This window comes from Amyelois transitella, chromosome 13 (assembly GCF_032362555.1).
Source record: "Amyelois transitella isolate CPQ chromosome 13, ilAmyTran1.1, whole genome shotgun sequence".
NCBI classification, from domain to species: domain Eukaryota; kingdom Metazoa; phylum Arthropoda; class Insecta; order Lepidoptera; family Pyralidae; genus Amyelois; species Amyelois transitella.
The window spans coordinates 1261062-1278503 of NC_083516.1; the positions used below are offsets into that span (position 1 = coordinate 1261062).

The following is a 17442-nucleotide window of genomic DNA, read 5'->3' on the forward strand; positions in this document are numbered from 1 at the left end:
TGTACAAAGAATAATAAAAAAAAAACTTCAGACAACAAAAACTTTCGACAACGAAGACACTTCAAAAAATTCCCTATTAATCCTATAAAAAGCTGATGAGATGTTGTCAAAAACATTGACGAGCGTACATTAAAAAATGTTAAGAACGCGTATGAGGCGAAAAAACTAAGCAGTTATCGTGAAGTGGAAAGATAGAAAAATGATGTAATTCATCGTAACAAGTGAAAAGATGTTGATAGTATCTGCCTACCTCTCCGTGGCAAGAGGATTTATGTATATTTAGGCGAAGCACAAGGCAATAGCCAGTTAAGAACCGAGCCAAAATCGCTTTAATCTCAAAACTTGACGACCGAAAATCCCGGTGTGTATGAGTCAGTTCCCCCCCACACGAGAGTGGGGGCCGAGTCGCGCCCCAACCTGTAATGCCATGCACCCCCAGGCGGTTACAGGGGGCTGACTCATCGTCACGGCAGACATTCAGGGTATTCTACTATTGATAGAATAGAATAGTATAGATTTATTTCCAAAATTGGACACAAGGTATCACTTATTGACGTCACATCATTGAAATCTAATTATAATTGCTACCGCTTCCAAAGCGCATGTGTAGAAGAAGCGGCGGAACAAACTACACTGCAGCATTTTCACAGGACGTGGACGATGGAAGATTGATTTCTCTTTCTGCTTATTACCCCATCATGGTCAATATTATCATTCTTCTGGAATTTTACATACATACATACATAAAATCACGTCTATATCACTTGCGGGTTAGACAGAGCCTACAGTCTTGAAAATATTGACACAAATAGGAACAGGTTGCTAGCCCATCGCCTAAAAGAAGAATCCAAAGTTACGCCTATAAGCCTATCCCTTAGTAGCCTTTTATGACATCCGTGGGAATGAGATGAAGTGGTACCTGCTCTTTATTCCATAGATGCCGGGAATTACACGGAACAATTTTAACAAAGAAAAACATAGTGTGCCAGTTCCTCCTCTTCTGTATCCTATCTATACTAATATAATAAAGCTCAAGAGTTTGTTTGTTTGAACGCGCTAATCTCAGAAACTATTCTTGCACTATAAGGAGCAAAGAAATAATGGACAATGTGAAAAGAACGAGGAAAATTATTCATCTTTGAGGGCTTCAATAACACCCAAAATAACTACTCCACGCGGACGAAGCCGCGGGCACAGCTAGTTAAGTCATACAGCTGAACGTGGCCTTTAACTTAGCTTTGTCTACCACATAAAGATTTCGTGGTTAAATAGGAAATATCATCCCTTTGTTTCTGTGGGGGGTTAATAAACACGAATTTCCCATTGTAATCTCAACACGGTCGGGATACACTGAACAACACACTGAGCAGGTCCATTGTCACTTTGTGACGTCATTGGCCTGATTAGGCGTTCAGCGCGGACAGTATCTAATAGAATAATTAGACTTAATGAACCTGCGACCTTTGTAAAAGTAGAGATGTATAGTTATCTCTGTCACTCATCGTAGTTTATGCTCAGCTGTTTTTCAGCTGTTGTTTTCATATTTCTATGTAACTATGTTTTGTGGCAAATAAATGATTAACAAATTAATAAAGAACTAATTATTTGTGCCCTTGGTTTTAACCAAGAATTTGTAACAAGGTACCTTATAGATGTATTTTTACTCTAAATTTGCAAATGGCAATGATTACTCTTTCTGGATTCTTTGGTACTATTTACACTAAGTATCTTATTTTGACGGATGCTCCATCTAGTAAATTTACATCAAATTTGTAATTGGTGCTGGCAAAATAACATGCTATTGCAGCAATTAATTTGAAAGCAATATTGAACCAACCAGTATTTTCAAGACTGTTGGGTCTGTCAACCCCGCAAGGGATATAGACGTGATTAAACGTATATATGTGTGTATGTAACGCTGGATAAATAAAGTCCACATTGTCCCGTCATGGCCATTATAATGGCGAGCGACGGTAATCATACAATGCTAGTCTCGTTGTGAACGGACACAACGTTTGATGAATGCTGCACTGCTAATAAGCTAATTTTTAAAAGATGTTGAAGATGAATAGAAGGTATAATTTTCTCAAATTATTTTTTTTTATAAGTAAATTGTCAATCTTTTATGTATACTTATAGATATATGTATGTTGTTGTAACCTCATCATCATCAGGAATAAGCTTGGGATCATTGTTGTTGTTCAAAGGTTTTTTTTAGTAAAAATAAATTAATTAACATTTGTTACATAAATAACAGTTCCTTAATCGCCTCTTGATGTTCACGGATAAATGTGAAATTTTAAAGTGATTCCGTTCCGTTACAGAAAACCAATAATTTTATCTCAAAGCAAAACCGTTATCTCATATCGATTTAACATTTATTTAGACGAAATAAAAAGTTCGAACTTTGACGTGTATGTTCCTTGGGGAGAGCTATAACTTTTCAAAACTCCAGACCGGATATTTATGACCAACTATTCCTGTTTGCAAGCCGAAATACAGAATATATAATAGAATTAGACTAGACGTAGCCATATTCCCAACCCGGGCAAGGCAGACAGTTTTATTTTGCTAGACCGGGATGAATCATGTTTAAACTTCTACGTGGTAAAACATAAATAAGACGTCTAAAAGGTTCTGTGGTGCAGTGAGGTTCAAGTTATTCTAATCGAGTCTCGGGATAGATTACTTTCTGATATGATAAATGGATCGAATTTGAAAATTTATTTTTTGTGTAACTACAGCAAGTTTTCTTATAATCGTCGGACTGATTAGAATATGAGTAAATAAAAATATCCGGGCTCCTCATTCGAGTTTAATTTTTACCAGACATTTGCAAAAATTACGGTCAGGTCAGGTTCTTTCCCCGGAGGAAAGGCAGAGAGTACACGTTTGCCATGATCCCTGCATACTTTTCGCTTTATTAACAACATTTCATATTCGGGTAAGGCCGGTGTTTTGACCTGAATTAGATTTAGCGAAACCAGATCTTTGAAGCCAGCTGAAAAAGCAGTCTGAAATGCGCAATTAGTTACTAACATTTTGCGAATGAAGCCATTCCAATCCGTTTAACGTTCCAATTCCCCTCAACAATTATAATCATTTAAACATTTGAACGCTCCAACTTGGGCAGAGTTTAATTAACGGCTAAATGTTTGAGACCCTGACTTCTGAAAGCTTCGACAAGCTCTTAAAAGGTTATTTTTGGAATTCATAAATTCTGAAAATGAAAGACCATTTGGACGTGCTTCGAAAATTCAATCTAAATAAAGTTTTCTTTTTATTCTGGGAGACGACGTGTTAAGGGAGTTAGGTATGAGTTAAAATCGACAGATTAAGATTTTCACATAATGTGAAAGTGATACTACATACATATAGTAAGCTGTATTTATAGGATTAAAATTAATTTTTAATATCCGACTTATGAAAGACTATACCTACTAAAACTACATATTGTTATTGACTGTTTAAAATAAAAGAAAAATTTCATAAAGAGAAATATTCTGCGAATTTCAACATGATTAGCATTCCAGTGGAATAAGAATTTGAACGGGTAATTTTCGTAAAACAAAATTAGGATCAATATGTTTCTGTTTAGATGGATGGATGGATTGCCTTATAAATATAAAACTTATGAAATTACACAGAAAAAAAGCCTTTCTGGGCTGAACTTTACAGCTAAAAACTATATTAGTCGTCATAATGGATTCCCACTTTTGTCAAAGAATCTTTAAAACATGCACAATCCTATCGTCTAAATCTTTCGATGACGAAAAATTAGAAAATGTCGTCTTTTTAGATGACATTATGATTCGTGGCTTCGATGATCCAAAAAACCATCGTACGAGTAGAATAGTTTCAGTTACAGACTTCTGTCCGATCCCCTCACCCCTGTCTGTATCTCCCTATACCCATGGGGATTTAGGATAACAATAAGACACTTAACTGTTCTCGATTTGGCGAGAAAAGGGCAACGTCCGGCCCCATATTAATTGGCATTCTCTGAACTTACTAATTGGTACTGCGGTTATATTAGTCCTATATGGCTACCATTTATCAGCATTGTGTGGCAAAGTGGTTATGGTATCTGTCTTGTGAACAAGAGGTAACTGATTTAAGCCCCACGGTGCGGCTTTCATACATAAATAGCTTTTTCAAGATACCTCGCTAAGGTACAGGGGGGCAGGGTGCCGACTGATCTGACTTTTTAGAGAAAAAATTCAAAACACCAGTGACAAAAATAGCGGTTGCTAAATCGAATAAAAAAACTGTTCCCTGACTTGACGGTCGTTTACGAACAAACGATTTGCATAGTAGCGTACAATCACGTCTTTATATACAGAGCCAACACTCTTTAGGAGACTAAAAGGCCACGTTCAGCTGTATGGCTTGATGACGCCCATCGCTTAAAGAACCCCAATTTTATTAGCCCTTCCCTTTATTGACTTTTCCAATTCGCACGGGAAGAGACAACTGACATACTATGTATCTTCCTCCCCAGACCAGACCTGCTCTGTAGCACGCGCGATGCAGTTTTTATAGCGCAAAAACGATCGCTGTAGCGCTTTTTATTATGACGTAAAACGGGACAGCGATAGTTTTGTCGTTGGGACTTCTAAATAATCTAGTTTCCTGCAGAACAAAAGGCAGCCTTCACATTTCTCTGAAACTTTCCTAATTGACATGCAGCCGGAGCGCTAGTTTTACGAGTGTTTGCCAACAATTAACGGCCCTAATTGTCTGCAAACTAATTTTATAGCGCTACTTAGTATGGAACCAGGTCTTTAGCATTGTTCTTACTTTGCAATTAAAAGTTGGAGATGGCGTATTAAGCTAACAACACCTGAGCAAGCTACCATTTTGGTTCACTCTAATTGCCTAGATATTTGATATTTACCAAAGACATCGACGTTGCGACATCTCTGGGCCACAAGTTACAACAACCAATCACGCGACGCTATCAGTCAAAAACAGCGAATAGTCTAAATCACGCAAGCAAAGATTTCACGGATTCGAGAATATATACAACCACCGACACAATATCGTCGGAGCCGCGGTTCCCCAGGCATAACACCTAGCCTGGCGGAAGATCTTTGGTGGCTGTCGAGCCGGATCACCTTTCCTGCTACATAACCAAATCATAGGATCATGAAAGCAAGATAATAAACTGAAGATATTTTTGATCCCGAAAAAATCTCTGTCCCCATAGAATTTGCGATAAACGAAAAAGTGCGTTCAAAGCCGCGTGCAAAAGAAAAATTACCACTTTAGTTTATACAAAACAAAACCAAAGTGGGATCCAGTTTGTCACCAGACGACGTCGTTAAAGATAAGGAAGGAGTAAAGCTTATGCTATGTATGCTTCACATAAAATTATTATGAGACTTTAAGACATTGTAGGGAAACCAAACATAGTCAGCCTTAACGACCTGTGACTGCAGATACCTGTATCAATCAATCAATCATCGCCACTTCAGCCCGGTCAATTCGCGCCTATTACAATTTCAACCGGACAAGCCGGCAAAGACGCAAAACATGAGGAGCAGGCGAGGGGGGGAGCCAGTTGGTCATTTGTTTGAATTAATACTGGTTCAATCCAGCGTGGACGAGGTCACCGCCAGAACGTTAGTGAACCTGGCGCGAGACAATTTACCATACTACTACTAATTTGACCATTTGGCTTGACTTGACATTTGGGTTTGACCAAATGGTCAAATTAGTACGGCAAATTTCTTCATTGTCTGATTCTCGCCTCTGAACTCTCTCTCTATCTTTGTAAATTGACGTCCGATGAAAATGCTGCAGTGTAGTTTGTAACGCCGCTTCTTCTACACATGCGCTTTGAAAGCGGTAGTAGATATAGATAGATTTAAGTGATGTGACGTAAATAAGTGATACCTTGTATCCAATTTTGAAAATAAATATATTATATTCTATTCTGAACCAAAAGGTTCAATCTCTGGTCAGGTCATTATGGAGAAATAGCTTTTTCTACATGAACTTGTTTTTAAAGACGGTCAGTCTTATCTAAATATTTAGACAGATTTCTCAGGTGATTAAATTCATACAATCACATCTTTATCTATTACTGGGTAAAGAGAGCCAACAGACTGGAAAAGACTGAAAGGCCACATTGAGATGTACGGCTTATGATGGAATTGAGATTTAAATAGTAACAGATTGCTAGCCTATCAACCTATAAGTTTATTAGCCTTTACTTGATTGACTTTAACAAGCTGAGCGGTAAGAGGAGTAATTAGCATACACTATGTTTGTCTTCGCTACCGACAAGCATGGAAGCTAGTATACATAAATAAATATCCAAGACCCAAAAACAAATGTACAGTCAATTGTATATCAAGTTACCCTGCACCAAACTGTATGAGGCAGTAATAGAGGTGAATTTGCAATGAATGAATGATGTTTATATGTGTTTATTATAAAAGTAGCCTTTGCAAAGGGTTTGGCTCCTATGGGAAATTTTAAAAAAAGGTAGCGGTATCCTATGGCACTCCTGAAGGTCTAATCTACATATATCTGAGCCAAATTTCTTGAAAATCAGTTGAGTTGTTTGTGAGTTAATTTATTACAAACATACAAAAATATAAATCTTTTCTCATTATTTATAGTGTGTATATACTTTCGTTCAGTATGTATCCCATAACCCATAACACAAGTGGGGCTAGCTTAATCTGTGTAAATGTGTCTTTAACCCATGGAAATTTATATTTATTTTATATTATTTTGTGGTCTGATCGAAAATCAGTCAGACAAAATTAATTTCCATTTAAAAATACTCAAAGATGTAACGATTTTATATTTATATACCTTATTGAATTTTTACTACATTAAAGAGTAACAATGTAACTGTTTCATTCAATGCTATACAAAAAGTCATTTTCAAACAAATATAAAGTTTGAACAGGTGCTAAAATGTCTAGTGAATAATAAACATAAAATTAAAATGTGAATGAAAAATCTAATCAGATTCATGTGTAAAATAAATATTTTTTATGTTGACAATGAACAAGTTTTAAACCTTGGTAATAGATGACATGAAAATATTATGTAATCTAGGTCTGTTCACCTAGGTATATTGTTTATTCTAAACACCTACTATATTTTTAATTAAATTAATATAATTTGAATCAATGGTTGCTGTCACTGTCTTCAAATAGTAACTACAGCCACCAGTAATTTTTCATAATAAACTCACCAGAACTTCATGATGTGTGCGGTTTCCTCTATGCACCCACAACACGTTTGGAGGCGGCAAGGTGAGCAGCCCTCCACAGGGTATCGTCACATTCGTGCCTTTGTCCACCGCTACTTCCCTGATCTCCACCTCCTCGGCAGAAGACGAGGCGATAACTGCACACACACCACAATTAAAACAACGAAAACTTACAACATCGAAATAACATTATCATTCTTGCCAATTTAAAATAATTTACCATTTAATCCGAGGTAGATCACAGGCAAAATTATTCGCTCGACAAACATTACTACTACATTTAGAGACTCAAGGAAAATATTTCTCGCCCTCTATCTAGTGTAAAGTAAAAAAGATTTATTTTCTATCTAACTATCATTACACAAAACGACGGAAGGCGAATAAATAATATGAAACAAATTCACAACAAACGTCTAAATTCCATTGATGTAAATCATAGACTAAAAGTTTTGACAGAAAATTATTGACATAATTGACATTATTTTTTTTTGTTATCATAAAACAGCCAAACGATTTTTATCCTGCCATACAGTCTACACCACCGTAAACTGTAACGCAACATCAGATTCCGTAAAAAAAATACTGTCATTTTAAAATTGGCTATGGCAGCTCAGACCTAACCATAGACAAAAATATAGATTTTCTCCGGACATGGCCGCTATTTCGGCAATACAATACTTGCTATGTTTTGTAAATTCTTATTTATAAAATGAATGAAGTGGTTTGTACTCTTACGTAGTGTTTAGTGGATTGTGTGAAATTCTGTGATAACTGTAATGGATGCAGAGAACGAGCAAGCAATAAAGAAAGTTCAAGAAATTCAAACGATTCAGTCGATGATCGACGTTTCAGCTGATAGACTTGAAGGTTTGAGGACACAATGTTCCACCAGCGCCGAGCTGACGCAGCAGGAGATCCGGACCCTGGAGGTATGAGATAGTAGTCTATATGTTACGGAAACAAGATGTGTCCTTGACAGAATTCCGAGGCTAGCGGTTTCAAGGACCCCTGTGAATAGTTCAATGCCGGTGTCTATTTCTTATTGGTTTACAATATAGGCCTTCGATCTTGCTCGTTTATTTAGTTCATGGAACGCTGATTCGTACAGTGTAGGGAAAGTTAGTAAACAAAACAGCTATTTATCATAGTTGAATTAGAAAGTAAATACCAATAATTTCAATGCATTCATCATTGTGCTATTCTTTCGTGACTGTGAATGTAAATCGAATTGGTTTTATACAGTAAAATAAGTAATCAGACTCAGACTTACTGAGACAATAAAGTAGAGACAGTTAAGTCTATTGATACTCCCTGGAGTAAAACTTTCTAAATACCTTATGTCATCCTTCTTTATTTATTCATTTATATTACTCAAAGAAAAATCAATATCAATTAATTAGAGTACTATTAGGTCTTATAGAACAAGAGTTATCTATACAAGACTTCACACTTGTTTGATTGAAGTCTAGTCTTTTTATTTTCCATCCATTTAATGAATATCTAGTAAATTTAGGGGGAAATCAAACATATAAAGGTAGAAGGAAAAAAACATTGTTGGTTACATATGTAATAATTTAAATTTTTTTGAATTGAAGACCTCATAAAGCAGGGCCTGAGGAGAGAAATCTTTTAAGCAGGCAGGCCTTCCCACAATAAAGTGTAGCTGATAAGATTAGACAAGGATCACATTGTACTATCTTGCTCTGTCTTGTCATATCGCTTAGTAACTATTTGTTTACATACATAGATATAATCACGACTATATCCCTTGCAGGGTAGACAGAGCCAACAGGCTGCTAGCCCATTGCCTAAGAAGTATCCCAAGTTTGAGTCTTTTTCATTAGACTTATCCACATCATCTTAAGCTCATCTAATTTCTCCCAATAATTTGACCAGTGTTAGTTATTCACTTAATGTTTTTAGCTGAAGTTTCCAAAAATGTTAAATATAAAAATATACCTCTTCATCTAGCATTGTTGTGTACTAAATGTGTCATGTGTCATATCAAACAATAAAATGGTCCTCATTCAATGCTAATGCGTTTTAAATAAACTGTGGCTATACATATAAGGATGTTTACCGACAGCTGGAATGCAATAATAAAACAATGGAGTCCGTCAGTAATCAATAAAGTGATAAGTTATTAATTTTAACTGGATATACATATTGCTTTTGTTTGTTTGTTTGTAAACTATTTATTGCACATAAAAATAAATATAACAAATTACGAAACAGTTATTGGATTTAGAATAATATGTACAATGGCGGACTTATCCCATCTTGATAATTCTTTTGTACACTTGTAAGCAATGGAATGGTATGTTTATACTGCCAATCTTTTCTCTTGGTGAAGATTTATACACAAATTACAGGTTACCTGAAAGAGATAGCGTTTAGTGATAAGGTCGCCTATTGCTGCTATGTTTTTAATACATGATTGTGAATTTGCTGTAATTTATTGTGGTGAAATAAAGAGTTATTTCATTGTATAATGCAAGTTTGGCATGAGTAGTGTATTATTTTATCTATCAGTCATATCAATGGACTGACAAAAATCATCTTAAACAATTAGAGAGATTTTAGGCATTATTTTTTATATAATATAATGTAAAATAATTTGCCGTGTGGTTCCTGGCACAAATATAAAAAAAGAATAGCACAACTATATCTCTTTTTCCGTGGATGTCGTAAAAGGCGATTAAGGGATAAGGGTATAAACTTGGGATTCTTCTTTTACACGATGAGCTAGTAACCTTACAGGTTACTATTTGAATCTCAATTCTTCTTGATTATATGAATGAATAAGATAATTGTAAGGAAAGTTGGAATTAAAGGTTCTTCCGGCTCTAGAGTAATTTAGAATAATTGATTCTAAATCAAGTATGAAAAATAAAAAAAATTGTTAAGAGAAATTCTCTCATAGTGCACCTCAAATGGCAAATTTAAAATATCTAGACCCAACTTTGTTGTGTGCTAGTATATGCCAGTCAGCATCTTTTTCCATATCAAGATTTAGAAGTGATCTTTTAGAAATAAATCATCTCTTTGAATGTGTGACAATGTGCTGATCGTTAGGATAATTTTTTAACCAAAAATGTGTTATTTCAGGGCAAACTCGTGAAGCACATTTCCCAACAGTTGAATATAAAAGCTCATTTGGGTGAGGAGCTGCTGAGGGGACTGAGGGATGTTCCGAACTTGTCACAATGGCTCAGGGTCGTCGGCCTCAGCCCTGAGTCCATTGAGGTAAGTGATGTGGGGTTTTAGTAAAACATCGCAGGTAAGAGTACTGAGAGATGATTACAAAAATTGACAGAATTAATTGAAGGCATTGTAATCGGTTCAGGACCATGCATGCATGCAAAATTTCAGCTCAATTGGATACCGGGAAGTGGGTCAAATTAAACTTGAAAGATGTTAACAAATCTTTCAAGTTTAATTTGATTAATACAAGTCAAACTAAATGAAAGCTTTTAAAAACAAACTTTATTTGGACTAGTTTTATAAGTTAAGAGTTGTTGAGGGTTTAGCTATAGTCCCGTGATCCAGCAAGTAGCCGTTAGAGGATAGCGAGCTACTTGGTGAATGCTGATAGTCCATAGGCCTCCCGGGCTGTGAAGAGGGGCGCCGGGGAGACCGAAGCCGCCCGACGCCACAGGGAGCTTCTTCGCTTCCTCCTGGCTTTTTTCCCAGTTGCATCCTCATATCTCTAAACAGGTGCCGGGGCTACGCCTATGGTCATGGATCCTAGATTACGTGAGTCAGGTTTTTACACGAAGCTACTCCCATCTGACCTCCGCGTAAAACCTAACCCGTATTGGATTCATGGTTGGTTACATCCAGTTGCTTGAATATGCAGTTTTCCTCACGATGTTTTCCCACATCGTAAGAGTATCGGTTAGAATTCAGGTAAATCAGAAAGAGGTAAGAAATAGGTTCAAACTAATGTTCAAATGAAAAATAGTCATAGGCCGGGGTGGGATTTAAAACTGCCTTTCTGAGCATCACGGGTTTTAACCAGGCACCTTACTGATTTCATCACCGACGCTCATGCGAAGAATATCATAATAATATTTATCATTTGCATCAGCGAAATAAATTCTATTAACCAATCTTAAATCATATTAAAATTTTTTCAGGCGGTGTGTTCCCGAGTACCAACATTGGAAGCGCTTAGACAGCGTTCAGACCATGAGCTCGGCGCCTTACTGCCGGCCGCGCGGGACGAGGAAGTCAGGCGGCTGTGTCGCGCCATGCACCGGTTGCAGACCTATACTGGTGAGAAACACATATGTATATGTGTTGTAACGTTTTTTATTTATGTAATTTTCGTTATTTTTAATTATTGTTAGCACTGGCAACTTTTATTTTAGAAAAGAAATGATGTAAAATGTCAAGGAGTGCCGAAGAGTTTAATGTTTGTAAGATTAAAGAAATTTTACGAAATTATTTGCTTGCTATAAACCTAACTGAGTACAATTACAAATACAAATCTCTTTATTGCGGAAACACAGATAAAAAAGATGATACAGTCAGTTAGTGTCACTGTGATCTGTCTTCACAAGACATACAATAATTCAGTCAGATCATTTTTTTCATTTAATATTAAATCATTCAATAATAAAATTTCAGTAATCCCACATATATATTCACATCTCTTTGCTGGCGGAGTAGCTGATGAAAAACATTTACCGTTTGACAGTTCTCACATTCTAGTAGCGCCATCTAGTGTTAAAAATTATCACAATTACTTTCACTGTTTGTTAACGAGTAAACGATAGATTTTTGTATACATACATACATACATAAATCACGCCTCTTTACCGGAGGGGTAGGCAGACACCACATCTTTCCTCTTGCCACGATCCCTGCCCACTTCTTTCACATTCTTTATGCGTCTTCTTCATCCTTTTGTGTACAGAGGCGTTATTCCGAGGCGAGGGCGAGGCGGAGTACCAGCTGTTCTGGGACTCGTGGGAGCGCCACGAGCGGCACGCGCGGGGCTCCCCGCGCCCGCGGCCGCGCCCCCGGGGCTCCGTGCCGCACGACGACCACCCCACCTCGCTGCAGTGCACTCCGCACCATGCCAGAGGTCGGTTGAATTTGGTACCCATACGTCACGTCTGTATATCCATTGCGGGATAGACAGAACCCAAAAAACAATCTTCTTGAAAAGACTGATAGGCCATATTCAGCAGATAATAAACAAACACACTTACTTTCGTATTTGTAATATTAGTCGATATTACTTCAGTAATATGAAAATTTCACTCGAGTGAAGTTCAGGTTCAGGAATATCCATATACATACATATGGTCACGTCTCTATCCCTTGCAGGGTAGACATAGCCAACAGTCTTGAAGAGACCGAATGGCCACGTTCAGCTATTTGGCTTAATGATAGAATTGAGATTCAAATAGTGACAGGTTGCTAGCCCATCGCCTAAAAAAGAATCCCAAGTTTATAAGCCTATCCCTTAGTCGCCTTTTACGACATCCATGGGAAAGAGATGGAGTGGTCCTATTCTTTTTTGAATTTGTGCCGGGAACCACACGGCACTATATATATATCTATATTGATATTCTTAACATATTGACTCGTCATATTCTCATTACAGGTGGGGAATCCCCTACAACGCCGGTGGGCCAGCGCAAGCAGAACTCCACTCTTCCACCTCCAGCGGCGCTAACGAAGTCAAGGTCACACGAGTCTCAGCTGTCGGTCAGACCTGACGGGTGTGAGATCGGGTCAGTAATAATACATACATACATAAATAAAATCACGCCTCTTTCCCGGAGGGGTAGGCAGAGACTCTTTCCACTTGCCACGATCCCTGCATACTTCCTTTGCTTCATCCACATTCATAACTCTCTTCATGCAAGCTCGGCAAGTAATAATCCGCAGAATAAATCAATTATCTGATTTCTCCGTTGCTAAGTTGAGAATATACAAGGTAATAGTGCTTGCAAGCACCACCTTTGACCCATCTTGCTTACCATCATGCAGATTGTGATATCTCACTATATTTGAATGATTGAATTGAAACTATATATGAATTTGAGTGCATACAGCACTCAAATTCCAAATAAAATAGGTATCTATGTTACTTAAATAGGTAAGGCTACGTTCTTTTGCTTTATTGTCTTGAAATAAGCTCTCATTGTTAAGCAATAAAGCTCAACTTTACTCTACGCTTTAGTTAGAAACGTTTGTATAGGAAAAAGAACAATGCTGTTTTTAGGGTTTTTCCGGCAATTATTGGAATTTTTCTCGCCGTAAAAACCATCTTCGAACTTCAACGAACATTTAAAAAAAAACCATTACACAAATTGGTCCAGGCCTTGTAGAGTTATGCTGACCAACACATTTTGCGACAAATTTTTATATTATAGATCACTACATAGTATAAAACAAAGTCGCTATTTTAGTCTGTTTGTCTGTATGCTTAAATCTTTAAAATTACGTAACGGATTTTGATGCGGTTTTTTGTAACAGGTAGAGTGATTCAAGAGGAAGGTTTTTATGTATAATTTATTTCCGAATTTTGCACCCGTGCGAAGCCGGGGCCGGTCGCTAGTCCTACTACTATTATAAAGGCGAAAGTTGGTATGGATGTTTGTTACTCTTTCACGCAAAAACTACTGAACCGATTACCATGAAATTTGGTATGTAGGTAGCTGAAGACCCAGAATAACACATAGGCTTTTTATCCCAGAGTTCCCGCGGGATTGATAGGGTTTCCATGCGGACGAAGTCGCGGGCGGCCTCTAGTTATTTATAAACTAGCTGTGCCCGCGACTTCGTCCGCGTGGAATAGTTATTTTAGGCATCATATTTATTTTTGCAAACATCCTCCTCGGCTTTATCAATTATAGCTGCTAATTTTTATGCGACTTGGCGACGACTTGGCCCACATCATTACCCGCGACGGAACGGAGACCGTATAGTGAGGTCGGTCACGCGTATTAGAAAGAACGCTGGTTCGCCGTATTAAATGTTTCGCTGCAAATTGCTTATAACGACTATATCTCAAAACCTATTCGTCTGATTTATATACTGTAAATGGCAATTTTAGTCTACATGAAAAGCCGAAAGTAATAAACATATTTATTTGGATAAGGATTAATACTGAATTAAAGAAAATTGGTTTCAAAATAACTTATGTTTATAATGAAAAAATAATCATAAAAATTGAACATAAAAGTGGTTATTGTAAGTTAACCTTAAGAGATAGATATATGCTCTCGCGGACTTTTTTGTGGCAAAAAATGAGTACTTCACATCTTTAGTACATTGTTTTACTATATCTTTGATGGTTTGCGCAGCGTTCGCGTGGAAAGCTCGCAGATGGCCGACTCATTCAACTTTCACCTGCATTGTTGACGTTTCCCGTAGGAAATCCGGGATAAAATGTAGCCTATAGCCTTCCTCGATAAATAGACTATCTAACAGTGAAAGAATTATTCAAATCGGTTCAGAAGTTTCTGAGATTAGCGCGTTTAAACAAACAAACAAACAAAACAAACTCTTCAGCTTTATAATATTAGTATAGATATGTATACTATGAATACATATAGAGATATATATTTATTTGTTTGTCCTCCAGTGAGCCCGGCCCGTCGCGCAGCCCGCCCGCGTCGCCGCGGGAGCCCGACCACGTGCCGCCCATGGCCCGGCCGCCCGCCTACTACAACCACGTGAGTCTTACATATACCACTAGTGTAGAATAGAATAGCTTTATTTTCAAAATTGGATACAAGGTATCACTTATTGACGTCACATAACTTAAATCTAATTATAACCACTACCAAAGCATATAACTGCTTCCAAAGCATTATAACTACTTCCAAAGCGCATGTGTAGAAGAGGCGGCGGAACAAACTACACTGCAGCATTTTCATCGGACGTGCAAATATAGTACAAATATAGATCTCTTAAATCTAAATCGTGGACGAATGCATATTGTCTACATTAAAAAAACATGAATGAATGTAGAACTCTCTCTCTCTCTCCAGCAGGCGGGCGGCGCGCCGCGCTCGCCGCGCACGCCGCCCGTGGGCCGCTGCATGGCGCACGACATCGCGCACCGCTTCACCAAGACCTTCAACATGATCGCCACCTGCGACTACTGCGACAAGCAGATGCTGTTCGGCTCCGGGCTCAAGTGCAAGGAGTGCAAGTTCAAGTGTCACAGGTGAGGGGCGGACACACACGCGGCAGGTGTACATGATGCCACCTGCGACTACTGCGACAAGCAGATGCTGTTCGGCTCCGGGCTCAAGTGCAAGGAGTGCAAGTTCAAGTGTCACAGGTGAGGGGCGGACACACACGCGGCAGGTGTACATGATGCCACCTGCGACTACTGCGACAAGCAGATGCTGTTCGGCTCCGGGCTCAAGTGCAAGGAGTGCAAGTTCAAGTGTCACAGGTGAGGGGCGGACACACACGCGGCAGGTGTACATGATGCCACCTGCGACTACTGCGACAAGCAGATGCTGTTCGGCTCCGGGCTCAAGTGCAAGGAGTGCAAGTTCAAGTGTCACAGGTGAGGGGCGGACACACACGCGGCAGGTGTACATGATGCCACCTGCGACTACTGCGACAAGCAGATGCTGTTCGGCTCCGGGCTCAAGTGCAAGGAGTGCAAGTTCAAGTGTCACAGGTGAGGGGCGGACACACACGCGGCAGGTGTACATGATGCCACCTGCGACTACTGCGACAAGCAGATGCTGTTCGGCTCCGGGCTCAAGTGCAAGGAGTGCAAGTTCAAGTGTCACAGGTGAGGGGCGGACACACACGCGGCAGGTGTACATGATGCCACCTGCGACTACTGCGACAAGCAGATGCTGTTCGGCTCCGGCCTCAAGTGCAAGGAGTGCAAGTTCAAGTGTCACAGGTGAGGGGCGGACACACACGCGGCAGGTGTACATGATGCCACGTGCGACTACTGCGATGTAGACGTGACCATATTATGTATGTATGTATGTATATAAAAAATTAAAAAACAACACTTCTCCTGTCATCTCGCTTTAATAATGAACTTTAAAAAAATATATATTTATTTTACAGAGACTGTGAAAGCAAAGTTCCTCCATCGTGTGGCCTACCACCGGAGTTTGTGGCTGCGTTCAAAGACAAATTCCATAAAGACGGTGAGTGTACATTATCTTTGACTGTGACCGTGTGGTTCCCGGCACCAATAAAAAAAAGAATAGGACCACTCATTCCCATGGATGTGGTTAAAGGCGACTAAGGGATAGGCTTACAAACTTGGGATTATTTTTAGGCGATGGGCTAGCAACCTGTCACTATTTGAATCTCAATTCTATCATTGAGCCAAATAGCTGAACGTGGCCATTCGGTCTTTTTAAGACTGTTGGCTCTGTCTACCCCGCAAGGGATATAGACGTGACCGTATGTATGTATCTTTGACTAACTAGGTACAGTACTATCACTTATAAGTCGCATCAATATGTAGACAATATTCAACAAAGTAGAAAAGCGGAACCCACCATTACTGAAAATGATTCCTTTGTGAGGTAAGTTTACTACGAAAGCAATGGAGCTGTAGTAAAACTCGTCGGCCGATAAATCGTTCGATTATCCTTCGTAAACAGTTCACATTTTGTGGAGAGGGTCTACTCTTAACAGCTGGAGTTTTTGTTATGCATGTTCCATAAAAGTGCGTATGGATTATGTAACAATGTTGTATAACACATAACAATAATTTATTGTGATGTAATGTTATATGTGTAATGATATTCGAAAGTAACAATATAAACCTGTTAAATAACTTAATACTTAACATGTTTTATAAATTTAGCGTCCGCATTATTGAAACATTGTTTTATAATCTGTACGCACCCTAAGAAAGCCAAGGGGAGCGACCTAAGTAACACTGGTGTTGATTTTACTCTCTCTCTCTCTCTCTATCTTTTGTGCTGGTCTTCGTTCATTAATTTAAAAAAAAAGTTATGTTTTTGTACACAACATTTTGCCTGCGATAAAGATTATACATTTTATCGAGTGGTAATGACTGGTCGGAGGTACAATTCACAGTTATGTAAAGCGTGGCCTTTTAGCCTTTTCAATGCCGTTGGCTCTGTCTACCCCGTAAGGTATAAAAACGTGATATGTATTTTGGATTTGAAGAGTAGTTCTGTAAGAGTGGGTGCATTTCAAAGTGGTTATTATTAAGTCCTACTGTA

The 17442-nt window shown here is 38.5% G+C and overlaps 2 protein-coding genes across 2 annotated transcripts in view; one reads left to right on the plus strand and one right to left on the minus strand.

The window, feature by feature from the left end:
- LOC106139420 (cell adhesion molecule DSCAML1) overlaps positions 1 to 7657 on the minus strand; it is a 40095-nt gene extending 32438 nt beyond the window's left edge. The window contains exons 1-2 of the mRNA XM_060947559.1: positions 7455 to 7657; positions 7217 to 7371 (exon numbers count right to left, since the gene is read on the minus strand). Coding sequence (XP_060803542.1) covers positions 7217 to 7371; positions 7455 to 7503 — 204 coding nt within the window. The 5' untranslated portion in view covers positions 7504 to 7657. The remainder of the gene's footprint in view (positions 1 to 7216; positions 7372 to 7454) is intronic.
- Positions 7658 to 7875: 218 nt separating this feature from the next.
- The window catches only part of LOC106140397 (kinase suppressor of Ras 2), a 32829-nt gene continuing 23262 nt past the window's right edge, over positions 7876 to 17442 (plus strand). Inside the window, exons 1-8 of the mRNA XM_060947283.1 lie at positions 7876 to 8163; positions 10343 to 10480; positions 11374 to 11512; positions 12156 to 12326; positions 12852 to 12981; positions 14841 to 14931; positions 15250 to 15428; positions 16304 to 16386. Coding sequence (XP_060803266.1) covers positions 8011 to 8163; positions 10343 to 10480; positions 11374 to 11512; positions 12156 to 12326; positions 12852 to 12981; positions 14841 to 14931; positions 15250 to 15428; positions 16304 to 16386 — 1084 coding nt within the window. The 5' untranslated portion in view covers positions 7876 to 8010. The remainder of the gene's footprint in view (positions 8164 to 10342; positions 10481 to 11373; positions 11513 to 12155; positions 12327 to 12851; positions 12982 to 14840; positions 14932 to 15249; positions 15429 to 16303; positions 16387 to 17442) is intronic.